Source organism: Thermobia domestica, chromosome 9 (assembly GCF_964235325.1).
Source record: "Thermobia domestica chromosome 9, izTheDome1.hap1.1, whole genome shotgun sequence".
In the NCBI taxonomy this organism is placed as follows: Eukaryota; Metazoa; Arthropoda; class Insecta; order Zygentoma; family Lepismatidae; genus Thermobia; species Thermobia domestica.
Window position 1 is genome coordinate 48,069,351 of NC_137462.1, and position 22,182 is coordinate 48,091,532.

General features: G+C 35.7%; 1 protein-coding gene across 1 annotated transcript in view; it reads right to left on the reverse strand.

Annotated features, from left to right (window-relative positions):
* Positions 1-22,182, reverse strand: part of LOC145693977 (uncharacterized) — a 176,462-nt gene that overhangs the window by 42,135 nt on the left and 112,145 nt on the right. The window contains exons 3-4 of the mRNA XM_081770137.1: positions 16,568-16,699; positions 3,394-3,483 (exon numbers count right to left, since the gene is read on the reverse strand). Of these exons, the coding sequence (XP_081626263.1) occupies positions 3,394-3,483; positions 16,568-16,699 (222 nt within the window). The remainder of the gene's footprint in view (positions 1-3,393; positions 3,484-16,567; positions 16,700-22,182) is intronic.

A 22,182-nucleotide genomic window follows, 5' to 3' on the forward strand; every position in this document is an offset into this window, starting at 1 on the left:
TTCCATTCCTCAACTATCAGTTTCCGTAGTGAGATAAAAGGAAGCAATACCTGTAATTCTCAAGAAACCTCACTAGACAAGAAAAAGAAAGCAGAAAGGAAGCAATACCCATAATTCTCACGAAATCACATAAAACAAGAAAAAAGAAAGCAAGAACGTTTACAGCTCAAGTGAAACAACCTAAGAAGACAGACCAGCGCCTTTCAGAAGTATCACATCGCCTTACCCTGTCGCCTGTAGCGAAAATAGTGAGCACTGAACATCTACATTTTCCAGATGTTCCTACTTCAGGTGAGTCACAAACATTTTCTAATCGTACTTATACATTCCGGAGATCAGTTCTCCAAGACGAACAGTTATGCTTGCTACCATTCTATTCATGTGTACTGTCTAAAAAAAAACATTAATGGTTTAAAATCGCCAGTAAATATTGAAGCTCTTAATGACTTTTTACTTAAATCTGAACGGACGTCGTTTTCTTCAATAAGTGGACCTAAAAGTAAAAATATATCTCTCGTAGATTGTGTCTAACAATTGTTCATATAAGTCTTGGTGGTGCACTTTTGGTTAAATAAGACATCTCCCTTTCAAATATAGAATTACATCCTAATGGTAGAATTATAAAGGGTGAGGTTTATGATACCATACTTATTGATGTTTATTCTCTCAGTGGCAGTAATAATAATGAAGAAAAGAAATTATTTGTGCAAATGAGGTAGCATCGTATCAATATTCTAAAGATAAAATTCCAACCGTTTGCAGGGTTATTCTTCCTACAATTCTACTAATAAACAGAAACTTAATAATTTCTATTATCGATGGCTCTTAGAAGCACAGACAGGCTTTGACTAATCTCACACTGCTTAATCTTTTAGGTAAATACAAAGAAAAATTATTTATTAAAATTTCATAAACAGAAAATTGACTGGATTCACCTACTTAGTAAAGTCAAAGCGTTTGCAGACAAAGAACAATGCTCGCTTATACATATCATCCAACAGTCAGCACGTGGAAGAAGGAAACTAATCACTTTCCTAATCAATGATCAAGGTTCTGTGCCAACAACATAAGACAACATTTCCAACATCCTTTAAGACTATTAATACCAGTTATTTTTGGAGTAGATACTGCTACTATTTGCAACAATAAATTATTTGGCAGGGTCTTTCAAGTGATAAATGAAGAAGACAATAAAATGTTATGTGCTCCATTTACGAAAGACGAAATGCTATGAGCTACGAATGCTGCGAAACAAGACACATTTCCTGCAGACGACTCTATTTCTGGGCTGTTGTATGTTAAGTTTTGGGATACAGTGGGCGACACATTAACATGGATTGTCAAGAAATGGTTCTCTGCTTCAGAAACTCTAAAACACACTAATACACCCATCACTGTATTTATCATCAAATTTGCTCAACCTTCAGACATCAGTCATTAGAAACTTATAATACTTTTAATATTACATTAAATCTTTTAGTCGATGTATCAAAATCTACTCATTGAAATATGGATATGTTATTCCATAATTTGCAATATGTAGCTGTTAAACAAACAAATCATCTACCACCTTCTGTGAATTGTCAGAGATAGTGTTGCTATTTGTAACGATTGCATTCTTTGATTAATTTACATTTTAAAAGTGCCTTTGATAATATTGAATACTCTTACTTATGGTCTGTTTTCCAAAAAATTCGTTTCAGCGATTAATTTGTTACATGTATGCAATATTTTTATAAAATCGCCCACATAAGCTTAAACATTAGTGGTCACCACTTCCAAAGCATTCCCATTAATCTTTCAATACGACAAGGTGATCTCACGTTGATTTTTTCTATTAGTCTTGCACTATGATATGCTATGAATAACCGATTCACTGGTCTAAATATTATTACCCTTGCTCTTAAGGTGGTTTCTTACGCAGATGATTTGCAGTTTTTGTATCCTCTAAACTAGGATATTCTTTCATGATGGAATGTCTTCACGATTATGAGATAAAATGTCTATAAATCAAATATGTTAGTCGCCAAAATAGTATTGACTTTATTAATTTACATGCCATCCTTTGCATGACAGTGTCAAAGCATTAGAAATTAGATTTTATTTTAACATAACAAACACTGTTACTCATGAGACTGTTGTCAGCGCACTGCGTCATTAAAGTTATGTTAATGAATCAAGAACTCTCTCTTCAAATTTCAGAGAAATATTTATAAATGTTTTCTTTTAAGTATGTTATTTGACAGGGTTCTAACTGTGCCACGAATGATAGGAAAACTAAGTTTGTGTAGTTGGTTTCAACGGAAACATCAGACATTTTGCGTAAAATATGATGTAATGTGTTTACATTCACAAGATGATATCAGGTCAATTAGTGTACAACCCAATGAATCCAGTCTTTATGTTATCCACTCGCTGACCTTGTACACAGACACAGTTGTTAGTGTAACAAAACAACTACTTCTTCACAAACAAGTTCAGAAACATGACCTATGTCCTTACGATTTTTCATATTTTAATCTCAAAAGCTGTTCTTACAGTTCGAACTCCTTTGTTATATTATGTCATACCTCCGTAAACGTTGTTGCTGGTAAAATATGTTGTAGCTATTTCTAGACTACAAGAAATAACATAAAAGACTAAAATAATTTATTATTATTGCATTAATATTACAAGTTTTGAATTATCCACTATATGTATATATCGATTTTCTTCCTATTCCATAAGTTATGGCTTCCAGTCATAGAATTCAACACTTTCTACCAACTTCAGAAGATTTAACTGACCTTGAAATATATAATAACCTGAAGAGTAACAAAATAACTCATATTAATATTTAAAAAAAACGTATAATGTCCTCTATAGGAAGTGTATGGATATATTAAATAAAATAAATAACTCCATAAATCGCATTATTTCTACGGTATTCCCAAGCACGTAGTGACGCACTCTAAACTGACGCTTAATATGAGAGAAATGAAATGTGTACACCCTGGTAAATATAAATTGACTAAAATTATTGTTGTTTCCATAACTAAATAATATATGTTGTTTTACATTTTACATGTGAGTATAGACAATTGCCTTTTCACGCATATACGCAATACTGATTTCATTTAATTGTAGAAATTTTAGTATTCAGGTATTCACAGCCACACCAAATATATACATATAGATTGATAGACAGACAGACAGACAGACAGACAGATAGATAGATACATAGATAGATAGATAGATAGATAGATAGATAGATAGATAGATAGATAGATAGATAGATAGATAGATAGATAGATAGATAGATAGATAGATAGATATGCCAGAAGAGAAACTTATCTGCACAGATTACATTAAAATATACTTACTTTTTATCTAAAGAAGTTATAAGTTCATTACCTGGAATCCAAAACAAAATTTCACCATCTCCACCTTCGACTTCGTATTGATTGGTATTATGTTAGATTTTTCCGTACAAAGTAAACATATCTGCAAATAAAATAAAATATGCAATTCAGGAAATGAATACAAAGCCATTTTGTATATTCAGAGGCTGTACAGTTATCTTAACTTTAAAAAATAAACACTAAATTTACTTCAGACTTCCTGGATTTGAAACTGATATTAAAATTTCGGTTGTGGAACCTGCTCCATTTTTAACTACTATCAGTTCATACGAGAGTGTCTCGTGATATTGTATTGGTTTAACATTCTGTTTGACCCTATACATTTTCAAGGAGAGTATAATTTGGGACGCATCTAGTTGCAGTATCTATGCTAATAGTCGCACCTATCCTAGATATATCTCAAGGTGCTACTCTCAAACGTAGTATAGAGCATGAGTGGGAATAAACTCTTTTTGTGAAAAAGAACACTGGGCAAAAAAGTATTTCTCAGGTCAAGAAAGGAGCACTGTCTACCGCAATTTCTCTACTTACACTCATAACCACCAAAATTTAAATACACTGGCATATCGATCATAGGTCTTGGACTAACGATGGAAACATGACATGTGGTAAACTATATCCATCTTTAATTTATTCCAGAACATAAACTCAAACACTGCCAGAAGCTTACATCACAGACTCTCGGATTTAACGTTAAAAAATAAGGGCGGTTGTGTTTATGATGCGGATTACCAGTATCTTGGTATTCTGGAGATGTCATTGCAACTTGCATGCAAAGATTACTAACAAGCTTTAAAGTCCTTTTGAAGAGACTACATCTATCCTTTGGCGAAGACATTACTTGCTATAAGGAAAGAAATTATCGGGATGACACGACTCCAATCACGCACCAAAGAATGTTCAAGATCAATATTGACTAGTGCATTCTCTCTAATTCCACAATCACAGAATTTGAACATAATTTTCTCGTTATGGTGAATTTGCAAAACGATCAGTACGTTACTTTTAATGCAAGCAGAAGTGTATCAGGCTGGAAGAAACGATCCGGTTTGCAGTTTGTCCCACCAAGGATAAGAGGAGGAGGGAGTATGTTGTTCGAATAGAAGCAAAACATATTATAGATAATCTACTTTTTTAAAGAAAACCTGTCACATACTTATCTTTTAAAATAGGCTAAATTATCAGAGTTGCATATGAAATAATTATAGCATTTTAGCTTCAAATCGACTTAAAATTTTGAATTTTTCAATGGAGTTCTGAGTAGCTACTACATTTCTCAAATTAAGTAATTCTAGTTGCAGCACACTCGAAGTATATAGAACTAGTAAAGTTGATTTCAAAACGTAACGATCTGATATAACTTGTGAGTAAAAGAATCAAATTGAATTATTTCCGCATAGTATTATAGACTATTCGTTCATCTATAAGATATGTAAAAATCATTCTATTCTGTTAGTGCATTCTAAATTCAAGATAAAATAGACAAAATGCATTAGCAAAATCATTTTGCTAAAAAAGTACATTAGCAAAATCAATGAACTTAAAATTATACTAATTAATCCATTCATAACGAGGAGCTCCATAATTTTCAGCGTTTATCTAACATCTCGAATGGGCAGGTAATGCAATCAGAATGAAAGAAAGCACTAAAGATTTCAGGATTGCGACTAGAATCCCAATCGAAAAATGAACTTTAAAAAGAAGTGATCACAGATGGGAGGAAAATATTAAGACGAACCTCGTGGAAATACATATACAAGACAACAACAGAAGTGAATGCTGCATTGAATCTTCTGTTTCTGGGAGCAATAAGTTAAGATATACCACTGTATTCAACAAGATTAGGATATTGTATAACTTTTGTTACTCAAATTTTGCATTGTGTAGCAAAAAACTGTTAAAGAAGTTCAAAATTAACGTTGTTAATTTCTTTCTAATTTCAATACTTCTTGGCCTTGGACAAGAAACAGTAAAACCATTTTCTTTAAATCTTCATTTTTTATGTCGGTTAACAATGCTAATAAAGATCAATGTTTCTCCATTGAAATCGCAAATCACACATTAACGTCAGGATAATCTTAGGTATGCCTCTCAACTTCTCAAAACCGGCCGTAGAACATGATACTAGACAGCTCACAATAATTTTGTAAATATGCAGGAATTCAATCACAAAATTACATTCTTGTGTAATAAAATTAGTATCAAATTATGTACAGCACCAGCATAAGTATCTCCCTCCCCTGAGTCTCTAATTCCATTACTTGGGGTCCAGATCATTTGGAATTTGTAAAACGACAGGACAAATACAATCCAAATTACACGCGTGGATATGTACCACTTTTCTCGGTATTGACAGCAGTTGGTAGCACTGAACTATGTCTTTTTGCAAGTAAAATTGTGATCACATGACCCAGTTCTAAATTCTGAGATAAATCTTTATGGTTTGGAGCGTGTTGTCCAATGAACACCATATATTAATCAAAATATTGCTGTGTACATAATGTATTATTTCATTATATACTGTATGCTCAAAGAAATAAAAAATACTGACCATGCATGATTCAGAAAATGCTTAAAAGTAGACGAAAACATCAACTGTTGAACAACTGCTGGAAATAAGTTTGTAAATCATTGTCTCCATTCACAGACTTTCCTCGAAAAGTTTTATATATCAAATTAATTACACAACAGCTGTATGAGTGGGTTATTACTAAATTTGACAATAAAGTGATATATATATATATATATATATATATATATATATATATATATATATATATATATATATATATATATATATATAGATGCCGAAAGTACTTACAACCTTCCGCTTGACTCGGCTTCTCATACAACTAAATTGGTACGTATCCACGCGGTGCCTATGGAAATAATGATTACCAAGTGAAATACAATTCTCTATATTAGAGACAAACTATATAATGATGATCATTACTATATAGTACGTACTGCCCGCAAAGTTGTGAAAACTGTTCTTAAAAGAACATCTCTTCCTATATTACTCTCAGTTCTCTTCGCTATTGGGTGACATGATCTGGAGAGACAAAAACCTGTGCGAGTTGTGACAGGGAAACGCATTTGGTGTACCGGTGAGATTACCGGACATTTAGTGATCGTTCGGATTTATTTCTCTAGTGACACTTCTGAAACTGCAACTTTGGTAGCCGAATGGCTCGACCTATATTTCAACTTAAGGATGCGCCTGCTATTCATAACTATAGTTTGTTTCCTGTGCTTAGGACCAAGACCTGCCCAACTCCTAGTACCGCGCCAACAACTCTGGATGACCCTGCACCGACAGCCCACTGCGAGGCTGCTTCTGAGTTGAGTTGATTTTAGTTTAGCGTCCCTTTCAGCAGCGAGGCTATATGAGACGTGGACCTACTTATTTACGTGGAATCCGAACCACATGAGCTCCCGCCGGGAATCGAACCCGGGTCTCCGACGCCAAAGGCGCGTACACTAACCGCTTAGCCACGAAGGAGCTCACGCGAGGCTGCTTCTATGATCCGATCAAGTGATACATCAAAACCGGTCCCTCTTCCTGACGATAGTATGGCTTGCCAGTTTCTTTGTGAGAATAACCCCGACACAAGTAAAGTAAGCGTTTTATAAATAATCCTGAGTTTCATGGATCCCAGCCACTGAATCCGATGTTTCAGCAACTACTCGGCCTGAACTTATTGTTAGTGATTTCCTTGACACTGTGCTTCCTCTCTCGTGGTCGCCACGTTATGCCTACCTCAAGTGTTGATGAAGTTTGATGACATTACTGAACCCCTTATTAGTGAATAACTTAAATACAAGAAACGTTCCAATCACGAGTTTAATACTAGCAAAGTACTGAAAATGGCAGGAAAGACCTCTTACGATCCGACGAGTAGAGTAACTAGCACTAGATTACGTCAGATGTCTCAATTAGAAGCACTTGCACTACTGATGGGGAGGTTTCAACGAGACTTTGGACATCCCTGCTACGCAATGAGAATATGGTAGTGGTCGGTTTTGAACTTTTGCTTTTGTTAAGATTGCATCCTTTTCCTCTATTCCTCCCGCCTCCTGTGATTTGTTTGTGGTCTTCCACTCTTTATTGAAGCTTCCAATATGCTCTTTTAAAATAGGAACGGCAAATATAAATGGTCTCACATCACCTACCAGGCAAAGTGTTGTTTTTAATTTTATTAAATGTTACTCTATTGATAAAGTGTTTGCCCAGGAAGTGACCTTGACCCAACTTGAAGGGATTTACAACTTTTTTCTAACGAAACCATCAACGGCATTGGTACTCCTGTTTTATATAAACTTTGAACAATTATACAAACATCCCACCGGCAGGATTATTACTGGAACTATGGACAATATCCGGTTTTGTATTTCATGTACCCGCAGGTTTGCACAGACGGGGAGAACGTCATATTTTTTTTTAATTACATGAACGCCTCCGCCTTACATGACAGTTTTCGTTTGACTATATGGAGTGCGATCATGACAGCATTGTTTCCGCCAAAGATTCCACTTCTAGTTCGAACTTCGGTCCTACGTTTTTGAGGTGGTTCACCAGTTTAATTAATGTGATGCCTTGCGTCATTTTCATCACTACAATCCTGGGCGTACGTTCTGCTACGCCACTAGATCTTCATACCTCGATTCTATTTGTATCTCCCAGTCATTACTTTCCAATGTGCAATTTATTGAAAGGATCCTAGTTTGTTTTCCGGATCACATGGGGCTAGGTATGACTATCGAGTTACCACTTCAAAAGCTCCCTAAACATAATCGTTGATGGCATTTAAATACTGGTATTCTTTCTGTGTAAGATTTCCAGCAGCTGCTACGCCAGCGCTGGTGAGAAATTAAAAAGCAACATATCAGTGCTGAACGTCGCAGAGGCAAGAAATGAGCTAGATGTACTCAGTGGTGGTATTTATGTGATCTTACCAGTGACGACGCCAGCTTTAAGTTCTTAGGGGGGCAAAGGAGGGGCAGATACATTTTCGGGGGGGCGGCTATTTGCCATACCAAAAATGACATATTTATTACGTTTGACTTATTTTACATTACATTGTGTATTTCGTTGCTGTTTTTATGTTAGATCTATATGATTATAAATTAAACTTATTTCAAATAAAATTTGTAACTAACAAATAAGTAACGTCTGCACATGAAATATTTTTCAATGAAACTTTTGAAGCCTAAACATAAATTGAATTACTTTCGCGTATGCTACAAGTAACACATTCGTCTATATGCTACGTCTCTCTCTCTCTCTCTCTCTCTCTCTCTGTGTATATATATATATATATATATATATATATATATATATATATATATATATATATATATATATATAGCCAGAGAGAGAATTTATGAGGAGCTGCTGAAAATATCGTAGTCCAATCCAGAAGGAGTGTAGGTACTAGGTAGAAAAATGAAACCGTAGTTTAGAGAAACATATCTCTGTATGTACAAATATAAATTTCATATTAATAATGAAATTCTTATTGTTTCTCAGGCCTCTGAAGTGATTATGTGTGCCCAAACAGATAATTTCACGAACATCCAGATCCTTACTGTTATAACATTTTTATTCCACCAAGGAAAGTCACTGAAGTAAATTAATTAGGAAATCAGTGAAACACCACGTGACTCTCCTCCGTTATATATGGTGGTGAAGAAGCAAGTGGTGACTTAGTATAAACATAGCAATTTCTCAACAAATTATGCTTTACATCCAGGATTAAAAGCAATGACTCTTCCTGGAATCATGGATGCAATTTGTGACATTATTCTTGAAAATTGCAGCATTTCAGCCAGTGGTGGATATAGCCTAGGCCACCCCAGTTTTTGTGTGACAAAAATAATTTAAGTTATTATTTATATAGTTTTTAAAGTGTATAGTAAACTCACGATATATATATTATACACCGTAGTCTGATGTCTGCATCCCGCTTTCTCAGTTTTTACCTTCCCAGCAAAACTTGTGTCAGAGATTCTGGGCATTTCTTTGGAACTCGTCGGTAGCATAATTCAGAATGGCTTGGGTATGCGCAAGTTCTCGGCATAATGGGTTCCCAAAATATATGTCAGGAGAATAAAAGGGTAACGGCATTAAGAGAAGTCTTCTTCCAATTTGACCATAATGCTGATCAATTTCGCTGACGAATAGTAACCATAGATGAAATATGGTTGTACCACTATGATCCTGAATCGGAACAACAGTCAATGGAGTAGTAGCACTCATTTCTCCATCGCCCCAAGAAGTTCAAGACACAGAAGTAGGTTGAGAAACTGTTTGGAACATTCTTCTGGTATAAGTATGGAGTGGTAGACTACCTCCTCAATGGTCAGATATTTAATCCAGAATCTCTACATTACTTACAAAACTGAAAGAAAAATTCCAAGTTCAACGCTGCGGAAAATGAAAAGAAAGGAATTCTGTTCCTTCAGGAGAATACACCTGTCCATCAAGCCCCTGCGAACATAACTGATATTGCATAATCTAGAATTTCAATGTCTAGATCATCATTTTTATTCCGCAGATTTAGCTCCGTCTAACTATTACGTGTACTTATTTCCCAAACTTGAAAGACGCCATTTTAGATCTGATAGGGGTAGTGCTACGAACAGTGGTGCGAGGAAATCTAGATTTTTAAAACTTTTCTGCAAAAGCTGGAGCACTGTACAAGGTAGTATATTGACTCTCGGGGGAAGAGAAGAAGTAAAACTTCACCAATCCACGTGCACTCCTTCTGGGTTGGGCTACGAATTTTTCAGCAGTTCCTAGTCAATATGGTAGACGTCACGTCAGTACTTTGAAACAAAATAAGTAAAGGAGCACTAGTATAAACCAATTACTAACTAAAGATCAGCACTCTGACAATACATTTTATTGGGAATCAATTTCATTCCATAATTTTATTATTATCATTTGCAGGAAGGGAAAACACAACTCTTTTTATCTCCTTCAAAAAATTAAGCCCTGGTAGTTGCAAACTAAGCTGTTATAAGCACATCCTCTGAATATTGGAAGCCGAGAATAATGTTTCAGAAAAAAGAAGTTTTAAATAAAACAAAATATGAAACTGAAAACTTCAAACGTGGATAAATACAAACAAGTTACGTAACTGGTTTTACCTTTCTTTTGTTTCCAATCGAAGTTGATCCAATGAGAAGAAAACAAGACCAAATCTACTATTGTTCGCTAGGCACAATTATTAAAAATCATAAGAAAGAAGTATAACTAAAATTTACCTCAAAAGGGGCTAAATTAGAAAACAGAAATATGCGTGCATACCCAGACGCTCAAAGAAGAAAGCTTGAGGATTAATCTGCCACATAGTAAATACATGGAAAGTAGTCAATGAGATTGGTTATGATACTGATATAAAATACTACATGAAAAATGTTTAAAGATTGTACGAGTCTGGGGGGGCAGTCTAGGTGGCAGTCAGGGGCGCAGAAGTAGCTACTAGGGGGGCGCTCGCCCCCCTTGCCCCCCCTTTGGCGTCGTCACTGGATCTTACTATTATTATTTCATACTTTCTGCAACATTTTGCCGATTTATATCACAACCATGCTGTTCCCTCTAATGATGACAATGTTTTCAATACCTTGAACCCTCTCCCAGTTGAACTCCAAGCAGAGCTTGATGCTCCCTTTACTGAAGCAGAAATTCAACATTCAATAAATGTAGTGGCATATACTCCCTGAACCGCGAATTTTACCAATCATTTCCAGATCTTTTCAAACCTTTTGACTAAACTTTTTAATGCCTTTCGATCTCTTCTGCAAGTAGCCAAAACACTTACGCTAAGTGTTCTATTGATCATTCCTAAGAGCTCAAGAGCACGCAAATCAATCATTTTTGGCCTATCAGTCTTTTCTGTTGTGATTATAAACGTATAGCAAAAGTTCTAGCAGCCTAGTTACGTAATACTTTAAGCACAATTTTGTTACCGGCACAATTTGGTCCCGATTAGCAGCATCCTGCATATCTTGCATTACCAAATATAAGCGACAACATAGCTTATCTTGAAAGTCATCCGAAATTACATGCTGCATTTTTGAGTACTGATTTTTCTCAGACTTTCGACAACCAAGCCATCAATATTTATTTGTAGTTCTCGAGAGGCTTCATTCCGTCCTAATGTATTTAAATATGCCTAAGATGTTATACGCCCAGCGTTACACCTAAATTAACTAAACGGGGCCTTAACTCGGGTCTCCCTAATTAATTGGGGTTACTCCGTTGTACCCTTTGCCCCCATGCAGTACAGCATTACCGTTATACCGACTCTGCATAAGATCCCGATTAAAATGACGAGATTGTGTGTTTCTACAGCTACTCTTAAATTTTGGACCTACGTATATGATGAATGTTTCTTTCTCGCTCTCAGCGCAATTTACATGACATTCTTAATAAACTGCAAATATTTACTCAAGTGTCCGGTGCAGAATTACATCACACAAATACTAATCAATTTTGTTTAAATGATATGTCTTCTTACATCTTTGTAATCCCCTTCCTTGTATTTAACACTCGTAAAATTATTGGCATTACTTGGCATAATATAAAAGCACCAATTCAGGCAATATATGAAGTGGTTATTACTAAGGTTATTAAATTGCTTTATAAACATAAAACGTGAAATCTTACTTTACACGAGCGAGCGACCTTCTTAATTATGTATGCTTTCAGTTTATTGTACTATATTAAGCAGATTTTTAAGCTTTCGTACCACACGCCAATACACTTAAGAAATATCTGTTTGCCTTTTTGTGATATCAGACGACACTACGAGCTCATCGTAGAACTGTTGAGCACCAACAAACAAGTAGAAGGGTTAGGAATTAAATGCGTGGTTGTTCAATGCCGTTGTCTGTTATTACATCGCACATGCCGACTTTCACCTTCCTTTCTGAATCTGTATCAGCGTGCTAAATCATTCGTTGAATTGGACTTTGACTCTAGTCCACCCATTTCTATCCAAAGCTTGTCCCAATATTAGCATTACCTTCGCATAAGTTAATCTGTTACCGTTTTTTCATCATCAGAGCGTTTGAAACTAAGTTAGATATGTTAAGACGGCTATTAGGCTTAGATTCTTTTGTTTTAATTTTACGCCCCACGTATATGTACGGAGACTAAGCGAAATGGTAATAGTGAGATAGATAATAGTAGTGTAAGCATGGAAATGGATGGAAGGGAGAACCGGAGAAAACCTACGCACACGATATTTGTGCATAACAAAGACCACTTGGCCTAGCTGGGATCGAAGCAGAGACACCACATGCAGTAGGAGTCAAAGATATTTTCCAAATTCCTGCAATATCTTACCACTTATTTCCTTCTTCTATATGACAGGCCAAAAGATAACCAAAACTATTAAATGTAAACACGTTATAAAGTGATCCTGACTATATCAAAAGTTCATTTCAGTTCAATATATAGCAGGTTACTTTTAAAATAATTTACTTTCATTAATATTTCCAACACTCCTAAAATAATCTTCCCCTCATCTGTTTACCCTACACAAAACTTCAGATCGAGAAAACAACTACTAATATGTCATATGACAAATCTTACCTTTTGCATATTTATGGCAGCGGAATAGAGATACCTCCGAAACTTCTTTAATATTATTACTCTTGAAACATCTTTAAAACTCGTCTAAAGCAAAGAAATGTCAGATTTGTATAAAGACAGAAATATTTTTATCATGTACTAATATTTAGTGGCTTTTAGTGTCTCTCTGTTGGAAAGTATTGGAAACTCAAGGTAATGAGTTTCCACATTATCTTGAGAACTACTGACACTTTTTGAGTGAATTAAAAGTATAAACCTATATTTTTGGAGTTGCGAAAACTGATTAAACTATATCCAAATTAATTTTAAAAGTTTAGAGAATATTCATATCATTTATGTGTACTTACACACCATGGAAACTGTATAAAATTAAGTAATAAAATTTATTTTATTATTTCAGAAAAAAGGAAAGGATGATTGATACTTCTGCACCAAATACTTCTCCATGTATTCAAGTTAGTCGCCAACGCATGGAAGATGCCTTAAATTATAGCAGATGCATAATTTGTCAACAAACTACGCCAGAGTGATTGACCAGTACGACTGCTGAAATTAAAATCTACAAGGAGTTGCAGAAATTCGAATGACGAGGGAAGTAAATGCACGAAACCAAACTATGGGGAGAAAATAGTGTATCACAATGGCAACTCGTCTTAACAGGCTTATAATATTATAACAACGGCAGATGTAATTCGAAAATCGAAAGGAACCGAAGCAGCTGAAGTTTTTTGATAAAGAGGGAGAATGTTTATTATTTCCACCACGAACAGCATCGTTTCGGTCAGAAACATGGGGACGTTTCAAACCTAGTATCGTGCTTTCAACGAAGCTTTGCCGTGCACCATATGCGCAAACGTAGCAACTAGAGAAAGCTGGAAGAGATTGTAAAGAAAAAAAATAGATTTTGTGAGTCAATACGTGCAAGCTCTTTCGTAGCTGCAACTTGCCATTTCCAAGACAAGATATTCTGTCGAGTTGTTGACCTGAATAGTGAGGAGAAAAATATCGTAGCTGATTTGTAAACACATGGAAATTGTTTACGAGGACGTAATAAAAAGTATGAGAGAGTAGTTGTAGAATAAGAAACGGAGAAAGGTTAATCATCAGAGAAACTTCTATATTACAAAAAGTAAATGTGTTGTTAAGAACACTTATTAATTATGGGTATGCCCTGATCTTATCTGAAATAAAACAGTTTATAAAGTCTATCAACAAAGATAACAATGAAATCATATCAGCTCGACTTATGACTGTTGATAATATACTATTTGAGAGTCAAGAATATAATTCAGACTTGGAGGAGGAAGTATTGGAGATGTGTGACGAAGTACATGATTGGGAACATGTTAATAATTTTTCTGTTCCCATCAGAATTTACCTCCGCTTTCCAAATACTCATCTACGGGATGCATAATGGAAAAAAGAAAATTCTGCTTTGAATTATGATCGTGCATTCAATCTATGAAAAATGCTAAAGTAAAAAAACTCGTAACATCTATAAATGTAATAGGTGTATCTGTGAGCTATAATGAGGTCAAACGAAATAGAGATTTTCTTGTGGTATAAGCTATCGAATGTTCTGCAATACAATTAAACCCTTATCATCTGAATTCACAACAAAAGATTTCACAGTTGCCCCTTTAGATAATTTCGATCTTGAAGGTAGTTCATTTTTGTAAGCAGTAAGTAGTAAATGTGTGAAAAATATCTTTATCCGCTACTGCACGTGGTATCTCTGACTCGAAACCAGCTCCCGCCAAGTGGTCTTTGTGTTGCACAAATATCGTGTGCATGGGTTTTCTCCGGTTCTACCTTCCACCCATTTCCATAATTACACCACTATTGTCCACCTCACTATCACCATTTCCCTTAGCGTCTGTAGGACGTGGGACGTTAAATTAAAAAAAAGATCTAAGCGTAAGAGCCGTCCTAACATATCTAACTTACTTTCTCACGCACTGAAGATCAGACAACGGTAACAGATGAACTTATGTGAATATCACCGAACGAATGATCGTCTTTTCCTTAATTTACACCGCTAAGTCTATAGCTCCTTCGCCCAAGTTGGTGGAAGTGGTTGGTGATAGACGGTTGAGATTCAAGTTTGAGCAGATTCCGAAGGGCTTTGGTGCACTTAAGTAGTTAAACGGAAGAACGGAAACACTCTCTGTTCCGCACAGGATAAATCTAAGAGGCGGAAGAATCTGCGAATGATATTCGATCTCGTGCCCTTGTTTGACGATGCTTAGGTGGAACCATAACAGTGACTAGAAGTTTATGCCGTCCCGTAATCTGGGGGATCAGAAGGTAACGGTCATATAAAGATCGCCCAATGAGCCTAGTTGTCTTATCCTTGGAAATTTTCAAATTATAGTAAAATTCTTAGAAGTGAAATACAGTCGTCTGAATATGGCCAACAGAAATAATGATTCTCAGCTTGAAATATTCAAAGAGAAGTAATCATAATAATAGTAGTAGTGTATAGTTTCTTACAGAATCACCGAATGAAGTTTTCGTCTGCTTATATTTTACTTTTAGAGAGAAACACAATTAAAGCACGGATTAATCCCCGGTACCGAGTGACTGACTGTTTTATGGGAATTAATAATCGACTAATAGATCATTGTTTTCCTTTCCGAACCAACGGAGAACGTAAAAGGTGGAGGAAAGGTTATTCATAACACTGTTTTCCACATCTTGCTCAAAGTCACCAAACAGGTGCAAATTTAAGTACGTGGCCTACATCTCTCTCATCCATTATTGCTGGAAATGATCCCTCCCCAACAAATTCACATGTCTTAGTGTCCCGACAGCTGAAAAGAAATCCGTATTTTCACAGGTTACACTGAAACACTCTTCTGTGCTTGCATGTCCATATTTATTTCCTCTATTGAATATGCTGTTACTAGCAACGAACGGAACCTGGGCATCGAAAAATGTCTAACTACTAATACCTATTTTGATTAACTGGCAACCATTTGTTGCGTTCTAGATCCCGAGATGAATTGATGCTAACAGGTGCACATACTGAAAACTCAAATCTCACTCATTTCTGTTTAATGGTCTGTCTTGTAAAGACTGTATGCTCCATTGAATACACGGTTCTTTCTCTTTATAATGTCCAGAATGCTAAGACCTTCAAGAAGGTTAAGACTACCTAAGAATCTGAATGAAATTTTGGGTGATAATATGTTTCTATTGACCATATTATCATCTTTATTTGTGACTCTTAATTGTTGACGTCCACTGAAGAATTTTCTTCATATATTTTCCTGGTAATAGTTTCTGTCATTGCTATTTCAAATTAGTTTCCTTCCTAATTATTTTGTTATTTATTCCCTTATTCGTTTTGCATCTCTGTCTTAATTTTATTTTTTTACTTTTTATTATCTTAATTTGTATACCTTGTATTTAATTTACATTTTCTAGACGTTTTAATCTGAAATTTTAATGTACAATTGGTGCAGACTTTGTTTTATCGTGACGGGGAGATATTCTCGCTGTTGACGTTCCCATTAAAATTTAACAATTCAATCAAGTCATCACTTCTAATTTTACTCACCTCTCCAGATGACGTTTCTGTTTCCTTCTCAGCAAATTTTCCACAGGTGTCAATATAAAATTTACAGGACTCCTTGAGTTTTTCTTCACATATAGAACAAATATATCTATTCTCTGTGTAATGAACATTGAACTGGAATATAACAAAGAAAAGAGATAAAGCTAAAATAATTGGTCATACTAATTTAAATTAAGTACTGTTCATAAAGTAAGGAAATTCATGTAATGAACTAACGTCTTTTCCTACTCGCTGAGTCGGGCATACTTTTCCCACCACTGTTGTGTGACAAAGTGTGCAACTAAGCTCGTGGGCCTGATCTAAGACTGCATGTGATTAGTTAGCGTTTTCTGATCTTGCCTGGGAAACACCTATACAAACGCGGTGTTCATGACCTATTACCTTATGTCTTGCTCGTGCAGTGTGAATCGTTATCAATCATACACAAGCAATCAGGAATTGTTGAAGGTACCACTCCTAGACCATTAACAGCCGCCAAAGGACTAATCGACGCAGCCTTCATCTGTCTAAGGGAAGAAAGTCCAATGAAGAGAGATTCTTCAACCTATATTAGAAGATTCAGAACAGACCGTGCCAGATCCTATTAGGTCCACTGTTCCCATGCAACCGACGTAAGCAGACGTCTTGCTCAGCAAAATCTAACTAATTTCCTCTGGCCTAATTCGTCCTAAAACAGTTACACTATACTAGACACATATTTATTCATTGCTATTGTAAACGCAATTCTCGTCTTTAATGAAATAAAAAATAAATATTCACACAAAGAGTTAATACAACCTTTTTAATAAATGCCACCTCTAGAAACAGTGGCTGTGATAACGAGCTTGAAGTCTTTCCTCTAGTGTTATAATTTAGTGCTGGACAGTCATACTCCATTACTGTACTTTCACAAATGTTTTACTACAATTATAATTATATACATTGTAGTAAGGTTCGAGATGTTGATATGTAGAAGGATGGATAAAAAATCATCTGGAAACAGAAATATGAAGTAAAATTATGAGGAGAGTGAATGAAGACAACATGATGTTTTAGTAATTAGGATGTTTTAGTAAAATATATTTGAAGAATAGAAACAAACGAAGATAGATTTGTTTCCTCATAGAGTCTGTCAATTGGGAAAAAACACTGATGACAATAGTAAGGGTATATTCATGCTCATGATAAAATGCATTTTCATCACGATACATAGTAACGCCCTCTCTTTAAGTAAAAGAATTAGAATTATTTATATGTTATATTGTACTTTAGGAAAACATACATAGGAATATAGTAAATAATTGTTTCGATTTACAAAGTTTGCCTGGACGGATTATGAAACATAGGCTATTTAAAATGTTGAATTTCTTAAAACACTGTTATTTCTACCAGCAGTAGTAAAGAAGGAGTATTAGAAAACTACAAGAAATTGCTGGGAACTACAAGAAATTTATCAGCCTTATTTCTGATTCTTACTAACGATATGCTTTACGTAATCAACAGTTGTTCGCTAAATACGTTACGTTCCTAGCTCGTACGAATCAAGGTTGATACTGCTGATTTCAACATGTACGAGGGCTGCTATATATATTTCTGGCCTAATAATGAAAATACGAATATTTATCAACGAAAATGGTTTTATTGTTTTTCAAAATATTCTCCATCAAGATTTATACACTTTTGCATGCGCTCAAACCAATTTTCGAAGCACTTTTTCCACTCCGATTGAGACACCTCCAAAACATGGTTTTTGAATGCTTCAACAGCATTTTCTGGCGACGAAAATCGTTGACCACGCATTTTTTTTCTTGATGTGTGGGAATAAAAAGAAGTCATTGGGTGCCAAGTCAGGGCTGTACGGCGGATGACCCATCACTTCGACGTTTTGGCCGGTCAAAAATGCGCTGGTTTGAGCCGATGTGTGAGAGCTCGCATTGTCATGGTGCACAATGATTCGTCTTCTCTTGTTCATTTTTCGAATTTCTCCGAAGACTTCAGGCAAACAAATGGTGGTGTACCACTCAGAATTGACCGTCCTACGTTGCTCAAGCGGAACAGTCGCCACATGACCAGTTATGCCGAAGAAACAGGCGACCATTTGCTTCGAAGTGCTTCTTCCACGAACAACTTTCGTTGGATTTGGCTCGTCTTGGAAGACCCACACGGTCGATTGCTGTTTTGTTTCGGGCTCATACGCATAGATCCATGATTCGTCACCTGTGACGATCTTATAAACGTCTTTTGAAGCACCGCGATCGTATTTTTTCAGCATTTCTTTACACCAATCCACACGAGCTTTCTTTTGAGCGATTGTCAAATTGTGCGGGATCCAACGAGAACAAACCTTTTTTACGGCCAGGTGTTCATGCAATATCGAATGTATGCTGGTGGAAGAAATGCCTAGGCATGCCTCTATCTCACGGTAAGTCACATGACGGTCTTGCATTATCAGTTCACGTACGGCATCGATGTTTTCTGGCACAACGGCTGTTTTTGGACGACCTTCACGGAATTCGTCTTTGAGCGAGCGTCGGCCACGATTGAATTCGTTGTACCAGTTTTTCACAGTGCTATAGGATGGTGCTTCGTCGCCATACAAAGATTTAAGTTCATCGATGCACTCTTGTCGTGATAATCCACGTCGAAAGTTGTGAAAAATGATCGCACGAAAATGTTCACGAGTTAATTCCATTTTTTTGCCAAGTTGATTTCTTCAAGTACCTGTAAAAGAAAAAAAAATTGTCGTAAGTCAAAAAGTTCTGAGTACATTTATGCTACAAAATGTCAAACTTTCCAATGGAAATGTCAGATTGCACCTGGCAACACTTAGTGTTGCCTAGGCCAGAAATATATATAGCAACCCTCGTAGTCGTATTTGGTAGTTCACTTTTCTATTGCGAGTGCCCTGAAGAAAACCTTCTCAACATTGACTATCTTCCATGTTATCTTACATTGGACGTATCAATATATAATTTATAAAAAATTGTTTTATTTACTCAGCGGAAATCGAACCCAACTCCACGAGGACGTGAAACCAACCCATATCCCAATACTCTAGGGTATCGGACTAAGGGGGGAAAACTGGATGTGAATTGTCTTCAGCAACTTTCACACTTTTACTGTTTCAATGTTGTCTTTTGTTTGGGACATAATACCATAGCAAGTGTTAGGTAGCAACAATAGTGAAGAGAATTCAAACCAAAATTGTCACAAGTAAATTGTTGAACATGAGTGATAGTAGTATATGTGATGTTGTTGGAGCTTTCAGATAAGAGAATTTTTAAAGTACTGCTTGAACATCGAAGCTAAATCTTATGTGAAAGTACAGAGTAAGTATACCCGTTATGGTATTTCTTTATAATGATATTCTTTCAAGAAAATTTAATATCCTTTGGAGATTTTCGAGCTCAATTATTTTATCCAGCGTACTCGATATTTCGGAAATTAATTTCTCTAAACTTTACCCGTGAAGACACCATGTGTGGCCCGTTCATCAAACGTACTTTTTATACATATATTCTGTTTATTACGTTATTTTGTATGGAAGTGCTTTTCTGTTAAATGTAGAAAAGGAAACCTTATAATGTAAACAATTTGTCACTCCACCTACCCCATTCCGAAGGCATCGGTGGACCAGTGATGGGCAAGTAGCGAGCTCTTGTCAAAAATTGGATGCCTCACAGCAATGACCCGCAGTGGCCCCACCTCCTGTTTCAAACTTATAGCACCAGCATCCCACTAGCAGCAGAGAGGCGACGAAACGCCAATGAACCACAAAATTGCTTCCCCAAAATATGGTAAATCGACTATGTTGCGTGATTTGTTTACATTAAGATAAGTCCAAAAACATTATGAATCCTATGCGCGTGTTGCTCGAAGGCTATGAAATAAACCTCGCAAACAGGTCGTAGATGTCTTTAAATCTTTGGAGTATTTAAATCGTTGTCTTTTTTATTTGACCAATCAAAGTGCTCCTCTGTGCATGTATATTCGACTATACCGGTTTGGGATTAGATAACAGTCCGTCCGCCATGTAATTTTATAACAAAATTACCCGAACCTATTTACTTTATTTCATAGTTCCCCCATATTCACTTTCTAATGATCGATGATGTTGCCATCCAAATTCGTACAATTATACGTACTCATCTCAAGATTTTTCACTTTATAATGTAGCGGCAGGGGTTACTGTTAACCTTGGAGCTCACTTTAAAAACAATTAGTCAATGATATAGAGGATATAATAATAACCGCATGGGCATGACTGCGAAAGTTCGTGTTACTTCCTTCGCGATTCCCCGCGAAGAATCGAAGGAGTGCGAACTAAAAATGAGGTCATCACCACTACGTGGTTGGTAACTTCGGCACCCAGACTATAGATGTCTGTTTGAACTCGACGAAACCCTGCCGTCACTGGCACACTAGCAGAAATCCTTCGACGTCTCGGTATATCGACTATCGACATTTACCGGCAAATGGGCCACTAAGTGTTGGCGACGTTTATGGTGGTGTATTGGATTATCCAACCAAAGGAAAAATAAAATAGTTTTGAAACAAATAATGTTTGTACTAATAATGTGCTTTATGGGAAAAATAATGTTAAAACAAGGATATTTTCAAATTTGCTACTTTCCATATAAATGAAAATAGAGTAAAGTTTTAAATTCATATCAACAACTTCGAAAAATGAGAGTATAATTACAACAATAAAATCACAGTTTTTGGTATTCAACATTTATAAAACCGTTGAGATGTTTTTTAAAAAATTACTTTTTTAAGGAGCCTTCTTTTATATTTTAATTGTAGTCCAGAATATGATGCCCTACTGTTCAAGTGACTCGATGGATTCAAAACAACGTTGGACATTCCTGACCTAGACAGAGACCATATTGATTACAGATGTTAGTTTTATATATATCAAGGGTATGATCAAGGCTAGTAGACTTGGACGGTTAGAAGAATCGTAAACCATAGTTTGGGTTTGTAACATAAAGCAGTTTTAAAAGGTTAACCGAAACTAAACCGAACCTAAAAATGGTTCTACTTTCTATTGATATTAATGTGTTCTTCCTAAAATAGTAGGAGAAAGACATGCGGAATAGGAATTTCGTTTAAAACTGGAACAGCAGATCTACAATTAGTAAATATAAAAAGAAATCATCATATACCATTCGGTCTTTCTTTCAAAATATGTAAGAATATTATCAAAAAGTTCAATCCAGTGTCTGTATCAAACTGAACAGAAACATTTTTGGTTTGGTTACTGAAATAAACTGACACATTCTATTTGAAATTTAAACCGTACTCAAACCGGTTATCTCATATTTTGGAAAATTTCTAATGGATAGACTGTAGTTAGGCTTTTTATTGTCTATTGTTGTTTTGAAAATGTGGGGCCATTTCAGCAGTTGGGTATCATGCTGCGGGGAACAATTAAAATGAAAGAAGTATCTTTCCAAAAATCGCATTTTTAAGAAACATGTCAAAGTTTTTGTAAAAGTTAAATACCGAAAACAGAGGTTTCGTAGTTATATATATAGTCTCAATTTTAAAAGTTGTGATCTAAATTTGAAACATTACTCCATTGGAATTTAAATGGAAAAGAGGCAAAGGATGAG